This window comes from Canis lupus, chromosome 22 (assembly GCF_048164855.1).
Source record: "Canis lupus baileyi chromosome 22, mCanLup2.hap1, whole genome shotgun sequence".
NCBI classification, from domain to species: domain Eukaryota; kingdom Metazoa; phylum Chordata; class Mammalia; order Carnivora; family Canidae; genus Canis; species Canis lupus.
Genome location: NC_132859.1, coordinates 34,567,657 through 34,588,146, shown reverse-complemented (window position 1 = coordinate 34,588,146; position 20,490 = coordinate 34,567,657). Strand labels below are relative to the sequence as shown.

At 35.5% G+C, this 20,490-nt stretch overlaps 1 protein-coding gene across 4 annotated transcripts in view; it reads left to right on the top strand.

Annotated features, from left to right (window-relative positions):
* The window catches only part of NGLY1 (N-glycanase 1), a 57,725-nt gene that overhangs the window by 1,148 nt on the left and 36,087 nt on the right, over window positions 1–20,490 (top strand). For 3 of the 4 annotated variants that reach the window (XM_072793015.1, XM_072793012.1, XM_072793014.1), the window contains exons 2-3: window positions 9,811–9,925; window positions 14,513–14,761. In XM_072793015.1, the coding sequence (XP_072649116.1) occupies window positions 9,811–9,925; window positions 14,513–14,761 (364 nt within the window). Of the gene's footprint in view, window positions 1–805; window positions 829–9,810; window positions 9,926–14,512; window positions 14,762–20,490 lie in introns of those variants that run through there. The other variant, XM_072793013.1, reaches the window with a different exon arrangement.

Here is a 20,490-nt window from a genome sequence, read left to right as displayed (position 1 = left end):
TCCTACGTGGCAGGTATATTGACATGAAGTCTAAAAGGAAACTCTTGGTTGCAAGGTTATAGATTTAATGTGGTCCCATTTTAGTGACCCTGGTTGCTAGTGTTTTAACTCATAGCATTTCATTGTTCATGGCAATATATTGTTCACAGAGATAACATTAAGGATTTTAAAAGTAAGTTGAAGGAAAAATGAACCTTTATTATTTACCAAATGCTATAAGGGATTGTACAGCATATGCAGTGTACACAGTTACACAATTGTGACATATGTAGAGACTGCCTTTCTCCTCTATGACACCATCTCAACTCACCTCTCCCCTTGAGTCTAACAGCTCTTCAAAGTACAGGATTAAAAAACAACAACAACAACAAAGTACAGGATTGCCGATGGACTCTGCATAAATGAACTCCTAAGCTGAGTCCTCCAGATCTTATGAGCTGGGACCTTCAACCTGGAAAGCCACCAAACTATTTAAACCCTATTATTCAGAAAAGGGAAGTGGCCTTGTAATAAGATTCACTTCTGCTTTTAATTTAGCGAAACCCAAAACACTAAGATCAAGGTGTTTTGAGGAAGGAAAACCTTTGCATGCAAATAATGACCTGGCATCATAATCACCATTATGAATATTTATCAAACTCATAGAAGAAACTTCGCATGCTGTCAGTTCATGTTGCGGTCTAACTATGGCTTGTTTCTGATCTTGAAAAGTGGTTTTTTTTTTTTTTTTTTTTTGATCTTGAAAAGTTTTTAATCTAAAAAGGGAATTAGTGTGGAACTCATAATTCGAGATGGTATGAAAAGCTACCCTTGTTAATTTAAGTACAGGTATGCCTTGTTTTATTGCTCTCCACTTCATTGTGCTTTGCAAGGACTGTTTTTCATAGATTAAAGGTTTGTGGTGTTGAGCCAGTCTGTCAGTGCCATTTTTTCCAATAGCTCAATTTATATCTCTGTGTCACATTTTGGTAATTCTTGTAATATTCACACTTTTTCATTATTATATTTGTTGTGATCTGTGAGCTCTTCTTTTAATTGAAATATAGTTAGACACACACTGTCACATTAGTTTCAGTAGTACGATGTAGTGATTCCACAAGTGTACATTATGCTCTGCTCAGGAGTATAATTATCTCTCACATATAATTCTGTTATAATGCCATTAACTATATTCCCTATATACCTTTTATCTCCGTGACTTTTTTTAAGTGAGCTCTGTGCCCAGTGTGGGGCTTGAACTCATGACCCTAAGATCAAGAATCACATGCTCAACTGACTGAGCCAGCCAGGTGCCCACCCCCACCCCCATGACTTATTTATTCCATAACTGGAAGCCTATGTCTCCTACTATCCTTCACCAATTTTGCCCATTCCACACTCCCTTCCCTACCCCCACAAACATCATTTGTACTCAATTTGTTTGATTCTGTTTTTTGTTTGTTTTGGGTTTTTATCCATATATAAGTGAAAAAATACAGTATTTGTCTTTCTGTGTTTGACTGACTGACTGACTTGTCATAATACTATCTAGGTCCATCCATGTTGCAGGTGGCAAGAGCTAATTCTTTTTTTATGGCTGAGTAATATTCTGTTGTATATACATATACCACATCTTATTTATCCTGTGACCAGTTATCTTTGATGTTAATATTGTTTTAGGGTGCACCAATTGCACCCACATAAGATGGCAAACTTAATCTATAAACGCTGTGTGTGTTCTGACCGCTCCACCCATTGGTCTTTTCCTGTCCGTCTTTTCCTTAGGCTTCCCTGTTTCCTGCAACGCAATAATAATTGAAATTAGGCCAATCAATAACCCTGTAATAGCCTAAGTGAAGTGAAAGGAAGGGGTGCTTGTCTCTTACTTTAAATGCAAAGCTAGAAATGATTCAGCCTAGTGAGCAAGGCATGTCAAAATCCATGCTAGCCCAAAAGCTAGGCCTATTGTGCCAAGCAGCCAAGTTGCAAATGCAAGAGAAGTTCATGAAGAAAATTAAAAGTGCTACTGCAGTGAACACACAAATGGTGAGAAAGTGAAACAGCCTTAACGCTACTAATATAAAAAGGTTTCGTGGTCTAGATAGAAGATCAAGCCAGCCACAACATTCCCCTGAAAACCCAAAGCCTAATCCTGAGCAAAGCTCAGGCTCTTCAGTCCTGTAAAGGCTGAGAAAGGTGATGAAGTTGAAGAAAAAAGTTGCGGGCTAGCAGAGGTTGATTCATGAGGTTTAAGGACAGAAGCTGTCTCCATAACACAAAAGAGCAAGGTGAAACAGTAAGTGCTGATGAGGAGCTACAAGTTATCTAGAAGACCTAGCTAGGATAATTTGTGACTATGGCTACACTGCAATAGATTTTCAGTGTGCACCAAATAGCCTTCTATTGCAAGAAGGTGCCATCTAGGATTTCATAGCTAGAGAGGAAAAGTCAATATCTGGCTTTAAAGGACAGGCTGATTCTTATGTTAGGTGGTGGCTTTAAGTTGAAGCCAGTGCTTATTAACCATGATGAAATTCTTAGGGCCATTAAGAATTATGCTAAATCTATTTGGTGTACACTTTATAAATGGAAAAAACAAAGCCTGGATGGCAGCACATCCGTTTGCCATGTAATTTACTATTTTTAGGTCACTGTTGAGATCTACTCAGAAAAAGATAGCTTTCAAAATATTATTGCTCATTGACAATGTATCAGGTCACCTAAGAGCTCTGATGGAAATATGCTATGACATACTGTTGTTTTCATGCCTGTTTACACAGCATCCATAACTGCAGCCCATGGGTCAAGGAGTCATTTGGACTCACAAGTCTTTTATTTTAACAATTATATTTTATAAAGCTATAGCTGCCATAGATAATGATTCCTCTGATCAATCCGGGCAAAGTTGAAAACCTCTTGGAAAGGATTCTAGATGCCATTAACATTTGTGTTCATGGAAGGAGGTCAAAATAACAATAATAGGAGTTGGGAAGAAATTGTTTCCAACCCTCATGGATGACTTTGAAGGATTCAAAACCAGTGAAGGAAGTAACTGCAAATGTGGAAATAGCAAGAGAACTAGAATTAGAAGTGGAGCCTGAATATATAGCTAAATTGCTGCAATCTCATGATAAAACGTTCATGGATGAGGAACATTGCTTTTTATGGATTAGCAAAGGAAGTGGTTTCTTGAGATGGAATCTACTGGTGAAGATGCTGTGAAGATTGTTGAAACAACGACAAAGAATTTAGAATATAACAAACTTTGTTGATAAAACAGTGGCAGGGTTGAGAGACTTTATTCTAATTTTTTTAAAGATTTTATTTATTTATTCATGACAGAGAGAGAGAGGCAGAGACACAGAGGGAGAAGCAGGCTCCATGCAGGGAGCCTGACACAGGACTCGATCCCAGGTCTCCAGGATCACGCCCTGGGCTCAAGGCGGCGCTAAACCGCTGAGCCACCCGGGCTGCCCAGTTGATTGTAATTTTGAAAGATGTCTGTCAAGCAGCATTGCATACTACAGATAAATTGTTCATAAAAGGAAGAGTCAATTGATGTGGCAAACTTACTGTCTTTTTTTTTTTAAGAAATTGCCACAGCCACTCCAACCTTTAGTAACCATCAACATCGAGGCAAACCTTCCCCCAGAAAAAAGATTACAACTCACTGAAAGTTCATATAGTACTTAGCATTTTCAAGCATTAAGATACTGTTTAATTAACGTACAACTTTTTTAAACATAATGCTATTAAATACTTAAAAGACTACAGTACAGTACATAACTTTTATATGCAGTGGGAAATTTTAAAAATTATTTTGACTTGCTTTACTGCAATTTTCTCTTTATTACAGTTGTCTAGACACAAACCTATAATATCTCAGTGGTATGTTTGTAATAGTATTAGTCCCTATTCTCATATTAGAATGAAAACTCCTTTAGGCTTCAGGAAGACTCTTCTATTTCTAAGTCCAGTGACATATTAATCTCTTAACAGAAAAGCTCCTGATGTGGTTTATTTAAAAGTAGAGAAAACCAATGTTTCTGTTCCTTTTGCTGTTTTGGGAAGTCCATCAGTGTTAGAGATAAGGGACTATGTCAGGGATGTCTTGATATGTCTTGTTCCTGCCTCAGAGTTTGACATGGTATTTTATGAAATGAGAGCTGAAATGAGAATTTTATTAGTAGTTTTTGTTTTTATTTTTTTAACAGCAATACTTGTCACTGCACTCAAGTGAAGATAATACTTTTGTTTACAGTTCAATTTTCTGCTTCAGGTAATGTTTACCTATTTCCCAATTAAGAATCAAAAAGCTAATGAAATTATAGAATAAAATATAAGCAACTTATATGCACAATATGCTACGGGATTGAACTTTTTAGTTTTTTTTTCAGTTCACTGACTTCTGGATAAAAATGAGCTGTCTTCAGTAGTATCTGCTTTTCAAAGTTTATAATAGTTGGACTAGCATTCCACATGTGTTCCTTAGATAATTTGTTCTTTTCATTCTTTAAAAAATAAGTTTGATGTCCCACTAATTTCCTTGCAAACTGCACACAGTTATTGGTTACAAACTACACTGCGTATGATTGGGAAGGGCCAAGAATGGAAAGTGGTTTCTTCCAAGAAAATAAATATGTTTAGGAGAAAGACAAAAGTATGGAAAATAGCCACAGCATAAAATCTAGAGAACAAATGCAAAATATTGTTCAAGCATGTTTATGTCTGGAGATAGCAGGGGAACCTAGTGTGGAAGAATTTTGAGAATGGAGATTTTATAAGATGGGATGGGTTGATGGAATAGCAGAGAACATATATTTGACATAAGAGGCAAGAGAAAATGATTATACTTTCTAGAATCAAAGAGAAACATAATGAAAGAGTTTCATGTAGAATAATGATATAAAAAGACACAAGGCATGGGCCTCATTTGTAAAGCTGTTACAGTAATCACAAGCATAAATGGGGTTAGAATGGAGAGAGAACAATTGGAGGCAGGGAATGGCAGTCTTGACTGAATGCAAGGAATAGAACCAGTAATGAAAGGAGACAACACAAATAACTTCAGATTTCTAATCTAGGTAACAGTTGACAACTGGAGAAATTGAGAGAGGGTAGTTACTGAGATTGGTGAGTTAGTTGGCATATTGTATGATGGAGAGTAAGCTTGTGATCAGACCAGTGGGTTTAAATCCATTTCCTAAGATTGTGGTTATAGGCAATTTTATGTAAAGTCTCTGAGTTTCAGTTTCTTTTCTTTTTTTTTTTTTTTCCATTTTTGAGAGGAAAGCAAAATGCCTGTGTTATAGGATTGTTGCAAAAGAGAAATGAAGGCACATATGTTATCTATTATTACCATTATTCAGTTTTTCATGTTGAACAAGCTAGATTATGTGTATGTTTCCCTTTTTGTCAGCTACATAGAATGGTAGAGTTAGAGCCAGAGATGGTTCCCAGATGGTTCTAAAGATGTTTTTGAAAAATTTACATGTTTCTCAGAATAATAGGTTTTCAGAAGGACTAGAAATAATTTTTTTAAATGTCCTACAAACCAACTTTTGTGATTAGTAATAAAAATACAAGACTATAGGATCTCGCTCATATACTGAATTTCCATTTATATAAACTCTTTCTAGGATTATGTATTCTAAAGAGAAAGAGGGCTAGTAAATGGTTAGATGTACTCTCATCATTTCTGAAGTTCTGAAATAGAAACATTTACATTTTTCTTTTTTCTGAGTCTGTGACCTCAGTGGGACACCTACTTGTTGACATGTCTTAAGATCTTTTTTGGGCACCTGGGTGGCTCAGTCGGTTAAGTGTCTTGCCTTTGGCCCAGGTCATGATCCCCCAGGGTCTGGGATCCAACCCCGCATCACATCACTGCTCAACAGGGAGTCTGCTTCTCCCTTTCCCACTTCCCCTGGCTTGTGCGCGCCCTCTCTCTCTTTTTAAAATAAATAAATAAAATCTTTTTAAAAGATTTACTTTAAAAATGATTTATTTAAAAAAATCTTTTTTAAGATTTTATTTTTTCATTTATTTTAGAGCAGGGAGAGGGGTGTGGATTCAGAACGGAGAGAAACAGGAAAAGAATTTCAGTCAGACCCCTGTGTTGAGTGCGGAGACCAACATGGGGCTTGATCTCACAACCTGAGATCATGACCTGAGCAGATACCAAGAGCCACACCCTCAACTGACTGAGCCACTCAGGTGCCCCAACATGTCTTAAGATCTTAAGTATAGGGATCCCTGTGTGGCGCAGCGGTTTAGCGCCTGCCTTTGGCCCAGGGCGCGATCCTGGAGACCCAGGATCAAATCCCACATCGGGCTCCCGGTGCATGGAGCCTGCTTCTCCCTCTGCCTGTGTCTCTGCCTCTCTCTCTCTCACTGTGTGCCTATCATAAATAAATAAAAATTAAAAAAAAAAAAAAAGATCTTAAGTATATGGTAGATTATGACTTTCAAGGTGAAAAGCATGACTTTTTTTCTACCATTCAGTTGTAAAAACAAAGACAACTGGGGGGGGGGTGGGTAAGACAACTAGAGATACACCAAAATATGTTCAAAGTGATGGTGAGTGAGATGCAGGCCATTTTGCTGCCCTTTCAAGATCCCATTCATTCAACATCATCCAACAAACAACCAAAAAAAAAAAAAAAAAAAAAAAAACCCTCAAGTAAAGGTGCAAGATTATTGCTAACAGCAAGATAAATATTACAAGTTGCAGAAATAATTAATGGTCAGCAGAGGTAGAAAAAACACATTGAAGAATTATAGCAAAAAATACTTGAGAAAAGTCTGCAGAGAAAATTTAGTGGAAGAAGAGGAACAAAAATAAAGGTGATCCTTACGGGCATTTTAGACACTGTAAGATAAGGAGAATAGTAGTAATGAGTTCAAGGATGGTGGATACACTGGGATGACACTATGAAGTTAAAGATTTAGAAAGTGTTGGTTTGGTAGTTTTCCAAGGTCAGGAAATGGGATGTGATGGATTTGAGCTCTAATGGCCAAGTTCTCTAAGCCTTTGAGGGCTTCAGGATGAACTTTGGCATTATTATATGTTCAAGATTATGGCTGGTATGCTCAACATACTTAAAAAAAAAGAGGAAGCTAGGATTTGGGTAACTGGACATTACTCTTGGTTTTTTTGGTTTGTGTTTGTTTGTGTTATGTTTTTAGTGAAAAAAAACATAAATATTATGTGAGGCCCATAGATGTTAAAACATAGAAAATTGCTAACTAGAGCAGAAAAGCTGTATCAAGTTACTTTGAAACATGTATCAAAATAATAAGCTGTATCAGATCACCTAGTGTAGTTTTTATAAGAATTCTTAAAGAGTGGTGAAATAGGAAAAACTAGGAAATTAAAGCCAGAGAAAGACTTTGATCATGTAAAAATCTGGAAGCTATTGGGGAAAAAAAATAGGTTAAAAAAAAAAATCAAGCAGTTTTGTACCAGTAGGTTATATCATCCTGGTGGTACTGATATTTATGACCCGGTGAAATGTATTGAATATCATGAAAAGATGCTTCATTTATGTGTAACTGGCCTTGATAAATGTAAGAGTGTTGTATGGTTTAATTTTTTTTTAAGATTTTATTTATTCATGAGAGACAGGGATCTCAATATTTTTTTGTTTAAGTGGTAAGAAAAGGAGGCACTTAGGATACAGTGTGGCATAAAAACAGGGATGCTAAATCTCTTGCTGTGCCCAGGGCAGGCCCCTACAATAAAGACTTCAAATGCCCCTACAACAAAGACTTCAAATACCAAAGTTGAGTAATTCTCATTTAAAACACAGAAAAAGGGGATCCCTGGGTGGCTCAGCAGTTTAGTGCTTGCCTTCAGCCCAGGGCGTGATCCTGGGGTCCCGGGATCGAGTCCCACATCAGACTCCCTGCATGGAGCCTGCTTCTCCCTCTGCCTGTGTCTCTGCCTATCTCTCTCTCATAAATACATACATACATACATACATACATACATACATAAACTCTTAAAAAAAAAAGATAAAACACAGAAAAAAAGAGTAGAGCATATATTTTTCTTTGTGTTTTTCAACCACCTATGATACTCAAATGACCTGGGTAAAGAATAATGTTTGTTTTTAATTCCAATCTTTTGTGGAGCTACAACTTTGTAAAATACAATAAAAATTTCATGGCAAATCAAATTGCTATAAAAATTGCTGAGTACTCTCAATTTTTGCACTTCTCATGAATGACTAGGAAGTTTATAGATGGTCACTGGTCTGTGGACATTTTGAATAACACTATATTAGAGCTTTGTCTCTGAACGTTCTGTAACAAACTTGTATAATTTTTGAAATTAAAGAAAAGTTTAAAGAAGATTAATGTATTTAATACAGTTTGGCAATAGAGAGTTGCTTGATAAAAAACAAATGTGAAATATGTTGAAATTTCCACAATTAAATTAGGACAAAAATGGTTAATGAGTTGCTAGCTGTTGCCAGCATTTGTCCACCATCCCCATTCCATACCCCAAGCAGATGGCCTCAGCACTCTTTCCTACGGACCCCTGACGCAACCTCAGAATCCTTCTTAAAATAGTGCTGGTGGAGTCCACTACCATTGGAAGAGAATTTATATCAGATGTGAAATCTACTCATCCTAAATTATGTTCTGAGGTTTTTTGAGTATAATACTGTGATTATCTTTTTTTATTTTTTTAAGATTTTGTTTATTTATTTGAGAGAGAGGGCGTGCATCAACAGAGAGGAGGAGCATAGGGAGAGGAAGAAGCAGATTCCCCACTGAGCAGAAACCCAACTCAGGGCTTAATCCCAGGAGCCCAGGATCATGACCTGAGCCAAAGGCAGATGTTTAACTGACTGAGCCACCCAGGAGCCCCAAACTGTGATTATCTTAATCTTGTATTTTTTTTTCTGATTTTTTTTTTAAACAGCCTTTCTGATTTATTGAGGTTATTAAAAATCTTGGGATGCCTGGGTGGCTCAGTGGTTGAGCGTCTGCCTTTGGCTCAGGGAGTGATCCTGGAGTCCTGGGATCGAGTCCAGTGTTGGGCTTCCTGCATGGAGCCTGCTTCTCCCTCTGCCTCTGTCTGCCTCTCTGTGTGTGTGTGTGTCTCTCATGAATAAATGAAATATTTTTTAAAAGGTTATTAAAAATCTCAAAGCTTTTCATATGCTGGTCTCATCCTATGTATGCTATTTAAAATCTTAATCGTGGTAAAAAAAAAATTGTGGCAAAAATATACTTTGAGCTGAAGCAGAATTTAGAGTAAAAACAATCATCTAGGGAAGAAAGAAAATCAAGTGACTATAAGATATATCTAAATTTGTATTTGTCAGAGGTAAAGTCTTTGAGGAACTCAAAGACCCATTTTTATATAGCTTCTTAGTTTCTTTTATTCATCCATTTCACAAGTATTTATTAACTATCATATATGCATCAGGCACCATTCTTAATGATTGAGATCCATCAGAACAAAATAGGCAAGGCCTTATGCACCCATGTCTAGAGCTTACCTGGATTTTTTTCTTAGCAACCTAAAAACTCATAAAGGTATGTGGCTTTAACAGCACAGAATTAAAATGTCGCATGGATTTCCCTTATGGAAACATTAATATTATCAGCTGTGAAATGGTAGGTGGTGGTAAATGTATATTGAGGTAAGAATCACAAAATCAGGCTATTTTTCCAGACTGTGCTTCCTTTTTCTTTAAAGTAGGGAACTATACTATCTTCTAGCAGTATAGCCAATATAAAATGTAAAAAGGAGTTCAAAAACACTGCGGAAAGTATAAGTTGTTATATATAATCAAACTTTTTTATTTAAACCAGAAACCCTAATGATGAAAAATACAGATCTATCCGGATTGGAAACACAGCTTTTTCTACTAGACTCCTACCTGTCAGAGGAGCCGTTGAATGTTTATTTGAAATGGGCTTTGAAGAGGTAAGTATGTTGAAGGATTTCTTCTCCCCAGTTCATTTGTAAAGAGTTTATTATAATGTTGTTGGATAATTACCTAAATAAGATAATATTTTTAAATTAATGGGTCATTTTGGAAATCTGTGGAACTAGTTAATTCTTCGCCTATTGGACATTTAAAAGTCACAGTAAATGTATTTTAAAATCACAATAAAAATATATTATATATATCATATATAAAAATATATATATATATTTTTCCCCCACAGGGAAAATTCTTACAAATTTTAATCCTTTAGAATAGGGAGATCGGACATAAAACCCAAAGACCAAATTGTGGGTCACTTTAGACTTTCCGCAAAAACTTAATTTGTGAGTACCCATGAATATTGATAAGGTCTAACTGCCTGTCTCCAGTAAGAAATGAAAAGAGTAAATGCAGAAAAGCTGAGTTCAGTTGCTGCATGTAAGGAATTTATTCTGTGACACAAGAGGAGAATATCAGTGTTTTTTTTTGTTTTTAAGTCAAAATAAGTTTGGTAGTTTCATCTTCTGGAATCTTGTGGCATGGTTTAATTTTATGACACAATGAAAGTAGTTATCAATATTTTCAATTTTCTTTATGTAATATATGCTTAACCATTTCTAGTTTATGGAATACTGAAAGAAGTTGAACCAGGTTGTGGATACATAGTAATCTATAGCAGTTAGAATTGTCAAGGCTGTAGAAATGATCAAAGAGATATGCTGAGTTGCCATGAAAAGTACTTTCCTTCCAGCCTCCCCAGATTGTGTTCAAGCCCTTGGAGGGTATAGTAGTGAACTAGAGAAATAGATCCCATTTCACATGGAGCCTGGATTCTAATAGGTTGGACAAACAGTAGACATGTAGACATGAAAGCAAAGATGAATGCAAAGAAGAAAAGAAGGCATGGTAATATACTAAAAAAGCACCTGTAGAGGGACAGCTCTAAAAGAATGAGTGGTATGAGAAGGCCTCTCAGGAGAAAACATTTGAGCTGGGACCTAAATGAAAAGCATTTCAGGTATCTGAAACCCTCAGGTAAGAGTACTTCAGAGAGAAGGATTCAGGTGTGCAACAGACTTCTGGCAGGATTAGCTTTGACACAGAAAGTAGCTACAGAGGCAGGCAGGATCCAGGACATGGGGTTTTGAGGATTCTGATAAAGACTTGGATTTCATTCTAAGTGAGATGGGAAACCATAGGAAGATTTTAGGCAGGGAAGAATATTTAAAAGATTACCGGTTGTAAAGAGAAATGTTCTGGATATTCTGGGATGAGAGCAAGGGATGAAGCAGGAAGATCAGTTAGAAAGCTTTTCTCAGCCTAAAGGAGAAATGGTAATGGTTTGTGTAAGTTCCATGTGGACAGAGCCTTTTGTCTAAAAAGCCTTTTGTCCCCTCTGTTGCTAGCTCCTAGAATACATTGAGGCACTCAGTAAGCATATGTTGAATTAACGACTGATAGCAGTGGAGATGAGGAAAAAGTAGAGGCATCTAGAATTTTCTTTTTAAACAGAGCCTGCAGGACTCACTAATTAACTCAATGTGGAGTATAAGGGAAAGGAAGGAATGAGGGATTCTTCTAGGTTTTGGTTTGAGCATAGAAGCGGATACAAATACCATTAATTCAAATTGAGAAACCTTGGGAGTATAGCAGATGATGGGAGAAATCACTACTTACCTTTGGATAATTATAAGTGACATACTGCTGCTAAACTTTCAATAGAGATAGCCAGCAGGCAGTTGGATATTTGAGTCTATAACTCAAAAGGAGAGGTCAGGCTGGAGATAGAAATTATGGTGTCATCTGCTTGTAGTTACAGACATCTGAACATAGAGAACTTAAAAATATAGGAGGCAAAATTGTAAACATTGCCCATTTTGTTCAAAGAAATACAGATTTTTGAGTTAAATGACAGAAAAATGTAGTAAATGACAACTGGAAACTGTACTGATTTCTCAGTTTTGAAGTGTTACACATTTTGTGGAGTCATATTTGTCTTTCATTCAACAAATATTTGAGTGCCGGGTGTGATGACCAACCATCCCAGTTTCCCTCAGGCTGTCCTGTTTTGTTTTGTTTTTAATGTATTTATTTTTATGGGGTTTTTTTGTTTGTTTTGTTTTGTTTTGTTTTTGCTGTCCTGGTTTTAGCACTCAAAATTCCACATTCTAGAAAACCCATCTCAGGCAGACCGAAAGGTTGGTTACACCAGTGCCAGGTAATAAGCCAGATTAAAACTTGCAGAAATATTTGACACAAATGGAGCAACAGTTTCAGAAAAGATTACCATGTTTTGATGAGACTAATTTATACTTCAGGTTTCCGATTGTCTTTGGACTTCACACCTCAGGACCTGTCAAGTAAATGTTCTATCACTGGCTAAGTTGCAGAAGCAACCAGTGGAACTGCACCTGAACTCTATCATTAGAAAGAAACTGAATCGGCTTTAAGATGAAGTGGGAATCTCAGATCCATCCCAAAATGTTCAGTTGTATATTAAAATCCTGGGCACTTTTGGGCCTCCTTGCCTCTGAGGCTATAGTCTTTGTGAAAATTCTGAGAAGAAGGTTGAGAAAGACTGGGATCCACATGGGTATATATGTGACTCATCTGGCTTGCTGAGTGCGGTGGTTCTCACCAGACACCATGGGAGGAGGGCAATTTTGGTTGTCCTGATGACTGGAAGATATTACCAGCATTTAGTGGGCAGGAGCCAGGTTTGTTTAACATCTGGCTGTAAGAATTGTCTTAGCAAAAATATGTTGAGAAATACGGATTTTGCTAAATACTACAGTTCTCATTCATAAAGTGTTATTGGATCTGGTGCATTAAGCCTGTGATTTTGTCTTTTTGTGAAAATACAGTGCTGCTGATGAAACTTTTTGGCACAAGCACTTTGGCCATATCATATGTTCTTTTAGGACTAGTTTTGAAAAGTTGGAAGGGAAGGGAGCAAGGCACAAGCAGCATCTCTGTCCTATAAGGGCCTTCTCTAAGGTATAGACTGAACAGATCCAGACACTTGGTTTACTGTATTTCCACCTCAGCCCATGGTGTCTTCTGTCTCTCTCAGTGCTGCTCCACTAACAGTATGAGATGGGAAACCTCTATATTTGGTTTTAACCTAGATGTCTAATTTCTGAAGAGAAACTTCATCAGAGATGTGAGGTGGTTCCTTTCTAATGTTAGAAAATCATTGTGGTCCGAATTGTGTTAATCATATATGTAATCATCTCAGCTGTAGAAATATTCTCTTTTTGCTCAAAATTTCCATCCGTTAGTACAAGCTTATGGTTTTTGGTCTCTGTTAGTCTTAGATGGAGTCAATTATAGCTTAACAATTAAGTTTTGTTAAGTTTGAATCTTTACTCCCAACAATTATTCTGTAGCTTCAGGCAGGTTAACTTTTCTGAGCTTTTGTATTTTCATATAAAGAATAGGGATAAATCTAATACCTACATTTCAGGGTGATTGTGAGAATTATTCTAAATAACATACATAAAATGTTTAGCATAGCACCATAAACACAATAAGTGATAGTTCAGTTTTGTTTTTAAAGAATATATAGAGCTTAATGGCCTCTTCTAGCTTTTTAAAAGGGATTTATTTGGAACTAATTTTCATGTCATTAGTGAGAAATGTGTTGGTCAGTTGATTCTGATAGGTCTGCCATCACCAGTGAAATAAGATCATTCTCAGTTGTGGAGCTCAACTTAAATGCTTAGAATCAACAAGTCTGTCTTCTGTATATTAACAATCATTGTATCTCACATGCAGTTGGTGGAATTACTATTTTAACATTGTTGCTTCTTAACACTTTGAAATTTAATTGAAGATCTTTTCATTTAACTTGTTTTTTGTTTTATAATTTGCTGTTTTGCATTGTGAGCTTTGTTGTAATGTTTATTGCATCTTAAAGCACTCTGATTAGGAGTATTCATTAAATGAACTACTACTTAAAAATGGGATTTTTATTGTTTGTTTGTTTTGTTTGGACCACCTTTGTATTACTGTTAACAGTCCATAGTTTTGAACTGACTATCAGGGTGTACTTTTTGTTTTCTTGGACAAATTAGTGGACCCCATATCCAAACTTCTAATCATGTAGCTATTCTTTAAAGTCTTAGGTTTAAGAGATTCAAAGGTTATTATATAACTTCTTGGTTTTATGCGACCCCAGATCATTTTGTATGGCTGCATCTCTACTAATTCCTATTATTGCATAGGGAATTTCACAGAGAATAGTAGTAATACATACTTTTGCAGAGAAAGTGCATTTTTATAATTCTTATGAGACTTTGTGACCTCTTATTCCTAAAAGAAAATATTTTTTCTAAAGGCCTTTGAACCACTCAAATAAGCTAAGCATTAAATGCAAAGAAGGAGACCAGTTTTCTTAACTTCCTAGTTCATATATAGGCACTTTTTACCTTTGACCATCTAAAAGAAAATACTTATAATGGTATGAAAATAGAATGTTAAAGAACTATGTATTTTATAGTATTGGTTTCATTTTATAGGTATGCATATGAACGTCAGTAAAAAGCAAAGGTTAAAATTTTCCCCAATTTTATAAATTCCAGGGAGAAACACATCTTATCTTTCCTAAAAAAGCTTCAGTGGAGCAGCTGCAAAAAATTCGCGACCTGATTGCCATAGAGAGAAGTAGCAGATTGGATGGATCAAATAAGAGTTACAAAGTAGAATTATCTCAGCAACCTGCATCCAGTACCCAGCTTCCTATAACACAGTCTTCAAATCCTAATGGGTTAACCCAGCAGCATGCAGGGAACAGTGAAGGACAGTCATCAAACCCACCGTCTGCTCCAATGGTAATGTTAGAATTAAACCATTTTTAACCATTCAAAGTATGGAAATAACAACAGCTTTGAAATATGTTGTGATTCTTGAATTTATGCCATCATTTTCTTGGTTCTTAGAACTGTAATATATCCATGGGGATCGCTGGGTGGCTCAGCGGTTTAGCGCCTGCCTTTGGCCCAGGGCGTGATCCTGGAGTCCTGGGATCAAGTCCCACATCGGGCTTCCTGCTTCTCTCTCTGCCTGTGTCTCTGCCTCTCTCTCTGCGTCTCTCGTGAATTAATTAAAATAAATAAATAAATAAACAAACAAACAAACTAATATATCCAGATTTCATTAGCTCTTTAAAAAATTGTCAAATTTATAACAGTAGGGGAAAATGGTTATTTTTTTTATATACTTTTAAATCTTTTGGTTTATTGCTTCTTAGGCATTTCATCATTGTATCATTGATAAATCTACCCATTGCCTTGGTAGGTAAATCAGTAACATAAATTAGAATATGTCTCTAACCTAAAACAAAGTAACAGATTTGCCAGACAATGGCAGTCATACTAGATTTCCTCTGCTACACCAATACTACTTTTTACCTGTTGCCATTCATTATGAAGATTATTAATTCCAATAACCTAATCATTATCAATCCCTCAGTTTAGTAAAAGAAGTCAGCTTCTTCAAGGCAAATAATAATATATTAATTTTTTGAGAGGAGTGTGCTACCAGGTTAGTTAAGTTTTGCTTTAGTTTAACATACACAGATAAATAGATCTGAAGAACTGCAGTCAAACTTTTTGATTGCTTACAGGCATCCTTGGTACACTTAACTGATCTCATTTAATAGGAAACTATCCTGTTTGCAAAACAAAAATGCCTTTTGATAGAGGTCCTTAAGTTTTCCTCTGAATTTTCACTTGGAAAAACTTCATAATTTTTTTCTGTAGTAATTTTATTTAGTAGCCAGCTTCAACTTGTATCCTCTTAATTTTGGTAAAACATCTTGTCACTACCCTCCATAAAGCAGAACTTGTATATAGAGTCAGTTATGAAATCTACCCTTAATCTTCTCATTGAGTAATTCCAGAGTCTTTAACTTCACTTCCCTGGTGGTTATTTCTTTGTTTATGCTGAGAAGACCCTAAGCTTGTCTTGAAAAAATAAAGAATAAAGGTGGTAAAGGCCATCAGGGGAAGTGACAGAATGTTAACTGTCCTTTTATATAATTCTTATTGAGTGGTTTCCAAACTTTTTTTTGTGGAGGATTAACTCAACTTAAACATATTTCTTTGTGCTTCAGTTTACTTAGATTAACCTTTAAGTGATTAAAATATTTTCTCCTCTCATCAGCTTCACAGCTGTTTGCTTTTAATAATAATAAATACAACTAGTGTTTAGGAAGCTTTTGAGAAACTGTTACTGAATATGTCAGATCAACTAGTAAAGATGCTAAATGGCTGGGTATTCCATGAGATAGCATACATGAAAACTTAGTAAACTATAAAGGACTTTGTAAACTATAAAGGTTTGCCCATGGTAATAATAATTCTTTTTGTAAAGTATCTGAGCTGCTGCATTCCCAGAGTAATGGAAAAATGTGACTACTTAACTTTAATGTGACTTAATAGTAACCCTAGTCAGTCCATTCCTTAGAAGAGTGGTTTCTACTCTTTTGATTACACATCTTAACAGTAATAAAATGTTGAGTATATAACCCAGTGTTTATTTCCTTATAAATTATGTACTTCTAATATGTACCTTATACAGCAATTGTGTAAAAATGGTGAAATAAAAAGTAAATCTGAAATGTGCCCCAGGAGATTCTTTTGTGCCCCTCGTGAGATGAGCTGAGGCTCTCTTCGGTTTTGTGGTTAAGGTTGATATAGAAGTACACTTAAGTTCTTCATTTTGAGCTCTATTTCTTGTTTTCTTTTTTTTTTTTTTTTTTTAATTTTTTTTTTTTTTTAATTTTTATTTATTTATGATAGTCACACACAGATAGAGAGAGAGAGGCAGAGACACAGGCAGAGGGAGAAGCAGGCTCCATGCACCGGGAGCCCGATGTGGGATTCGATCCCGGGTCTCCAGGATCGCGCCCTGGGCCAAAGGCAGGCGCCAAACCGCTGCGCCACCCAGGGATCCCTATTTCTTGTTTTCTAATTATAGTGTTAGAATATATCTTTTAAGATTCCCTACTTCATCCTTTGTGGAATCTCCGTGTTACAGTTTAAAATGCACAGTACTAACCACTCTTAGAGAAAAGCATATAATACATGAAAACATTTTATTTTACAAAATAGCTTTTTCCTGGACTAAGCAGTATTTTGTTAGTGTTCTGACTCAGGAGATCCATTCATATTTTTTGACTCTACTGTAACCTCTTTCCTTTTTTTGATTCTTAACCTTGCAATTCAGATATAATTTGAGGCCTTTGAAACTCTATAATCACCAGAAAGCCTCTGGATACTAAACTAAAAAAAATGGAAAAGGTCATTTTATTGACACAACAAATGTAGAGTTTAAAAGAAAATAAACTTTCTTACAGACATATGCTTTTAGTAGACAATCTGTTACCAATTCTTATTTCTCTAGTCCATGAGACACAGTATCTTTTTCTGAGTTTCTTAAGGGAATTGGAAGAAATTAGAATAAATCTTGTTTTTTATCACCAAGTCTTGGTTATCCATGGATCACTGGAATACATAGTTTAAAAAAGTATTTTGTTATGTAAGCATTCATCACTATTATTTGTTATACTACAGAATTTGACAGCTATGTTCCCCTGCCTTGCGCATTTTGAGTGGGGGTACTCAGTTGATAATTAAAGATCAAAGTCAAGCAGCAAGAGAAAAATTTAAAAAGTATTGAATGCATTTAAATAGACAGATCCTGAGCATTGATACCTTCATAGCTATTATAATATTTCTTTGGTTGAAACTACATCAAGTAAAATTTTGAAATATAAATTAAAGTGATAGTCACTAATGTTGAAGTTTGCCAATAAACTTTTCCTTTAAGATCTAAAGTACTGAAGTATATTGGTACTCAATAAAAGGTGATGTTGTTAGAAACTTACTTTGCTGCTCTCTCTGGATATTTTATGTAAATGGAATTACACAATATGTAGTTTTTTGCTTTTGGCTTCTTTATTTTGTATGTTTTTGAAGTTTATTCATATTGTAGGATATATCAGTATTTTATTCCTTCTTATTGCTTGATAATATTCCATGATGGACATTCGGGTTGTTTCCCATCTTTGCAAATTATGAATAATGCTGCTCTGAACATTCACATACAAGACTTTGTGTGGGCATAGGTTTGCATTTCTCTTGAGTTGATTCCTAGGAATGGAGCTACAGGTTGTATGTTAAGTTTATGTTTAATGTTTTAAGAAATTGCCAAGCTGTTTTCCAAAGTTGTTGCACCATTTTACATTCTCACCAGCAGTGTGTGATGTTACGATTTCTCAGTACCCTCACTGACACTTGTTATTGTCTTTTTTATTATGGCAATTTTAGTGGATATTAGGTAATATCTTATTGTGGCTTTAATTTGCATTTCCCCAGTGACTCAATTGACTTTTAAATTTGCTGGTTATACATGCTGAATGTTTAGTGTTCCTAAAGGACATAATTTCCCAATAACCCTTTATGTATCCTTTGCCTTCGGAAAGCATTTCAAAACAGCAGAGAGTTTTTCAAAGACAAAGAACCTTACAATGTTAAAAGCATTATATTTCCAATTTTGCAACTTCATCTAGGTTGAAAACAGGTGATTCTGAACTATGATTTGCTTAAAATAAGCCTGCAGCAGTTATTACACAGCTAGTTTAGATGCATACCTTTATTTGGCCCATGCCTACTTTTAGAATGTGTATAGAATTGTTAAGGACTTTTCATCAATTCTAATCACTCTAGAAATTATTGCCCATTGTGTATATGGGTATGCATTTATTTAAAAGAATTATCATTTGAAATTATTCTGTTGAAATTATAAATATACTATATTGTTAGACAATGGTAAACAATAAAATGAGTTGGTTTATTTATGTTTTTAGGAACTGGTTTATTTTTAAACTTAATCTCATAAGAAACCTTTCAGTTTGGATCTATATCTGATCTTTATTAGAGAAGAAATGTTCTATTTGGACATAAGATTTAAATGTCCAATTTCTTGTTGTGAACCTACAATTCTTAAAGGTAAAATATACTGCATTCCCTTCATTAGGGGATCACTTAAATTATAACACATCTGTATACCGGAATTCTTAGCCTCCATTAAAAATGATGATGTCTATTTTGGCATTACAAGAGTTATTATATGGGAGAAAAAAACAGTAAACTACTAATTCCAAAGTTAAAACAACATATGTTGTGTGTGTGTGTGTGTGTGTAATATTTCAATTTTCTTATTAAAAATGTACGTTCGGGCATCCCCAGTGGTGCAGCGGTTTAGCGCCGCCTGCAGCCCAGGGCATGATCCTGGAGACCCTGGATCAAGTCCCACGTCAGGCTCTGCATGGAGCCTGCTTCTCCCTCTGCCTGTGTCTCTGCCTCTCTCTCTCTCTGTGTCTCTATGAATGAATAAATGAAATCTTAAAAAAAATAAAAATATACGTTCATAAATACGTTCATTTTAAAATGTCTAGAAAGCTATACATAGACAGCCATAATTTTATCTTAGGGTGAAATTACAAGTGATTCCACATTATTTATACCACTCAGTATTTCCTGAGAATTTCTTGCAACAACATTTATTACTTTTGTAAATAGAAAAAAAAAGGGAAGGGTTTGTAAGAAATAAAGTGATAGAAGTCCCAAGTTGATTAAAACTATCATCAAAAAATTATTAAACAGAACTTTTGTGTTTAAAAGCAGGTTCTAAATTTAAAAGGCTGCTTAAAGGCAAAAGGAAGACTGGTGGGCTTGAAGACCTATGTTTTTTTTTACTAAAGAAGTGAATTTGATAATCCGTCTTCCACAGGTTTTATCACATGATTTAGCAAAATATACATATTATATAATTTTTTCTTAGAAGAGTCTTGAATATTTTTCACATTAGAAACCAAAATAATTGAAATCCAGGTATGGTCAGTGAAGCAAACTGCCTATTTATTTGACCTAAAACCAGACAGATTGCACCTTTTGAACTTCTGTTCCTACTCCAAATAACTTCAGCTCACTCAGGGAATTAACTGCTGCCTTGTGTCCCTGGTTGCCCAGCTGCTGGAGTCGCCACGCAATTGGCAGACTTCACTCTTATCACTTAGTATTTATGGAATTGTGCCAAAGAGTATGTATAGAAATAAGGCAAGAAAATAAACTCTACTGTTCAGAATTGTTTGAGTGCCATACAAACTACAATGAATGAAGTAATTTCCAGATTGGAAGTATTAAATTGAAAATAAAAATTCCCTAAATGAGTTCTTATCCTCTCAGTATATGAAAACCTACATTTAAGAACAACAAGAAAAAAAAAATAAGAACAACAAGAATACTGCTGTGCCTCATTGTTGTAAGAATCCTTTAAAACAAAAATGGAGATCTTTATTTTTGTGTGTTTCTGTATCAGTTCTGGTAAAGGAGCACATTCCTCCCTGCTGGGAATACCCTGGATTTCTCATCACTGGATCGTAAATTTCTTCAGTCATCTGTTCACTCATCCCTTCCGTAAATGGGAGAAACATGTCTGCTCTTAATAAAAGCCAGTTCCTCCTTTGTTCCTGCATCCCTTCTCTGCTCACTGT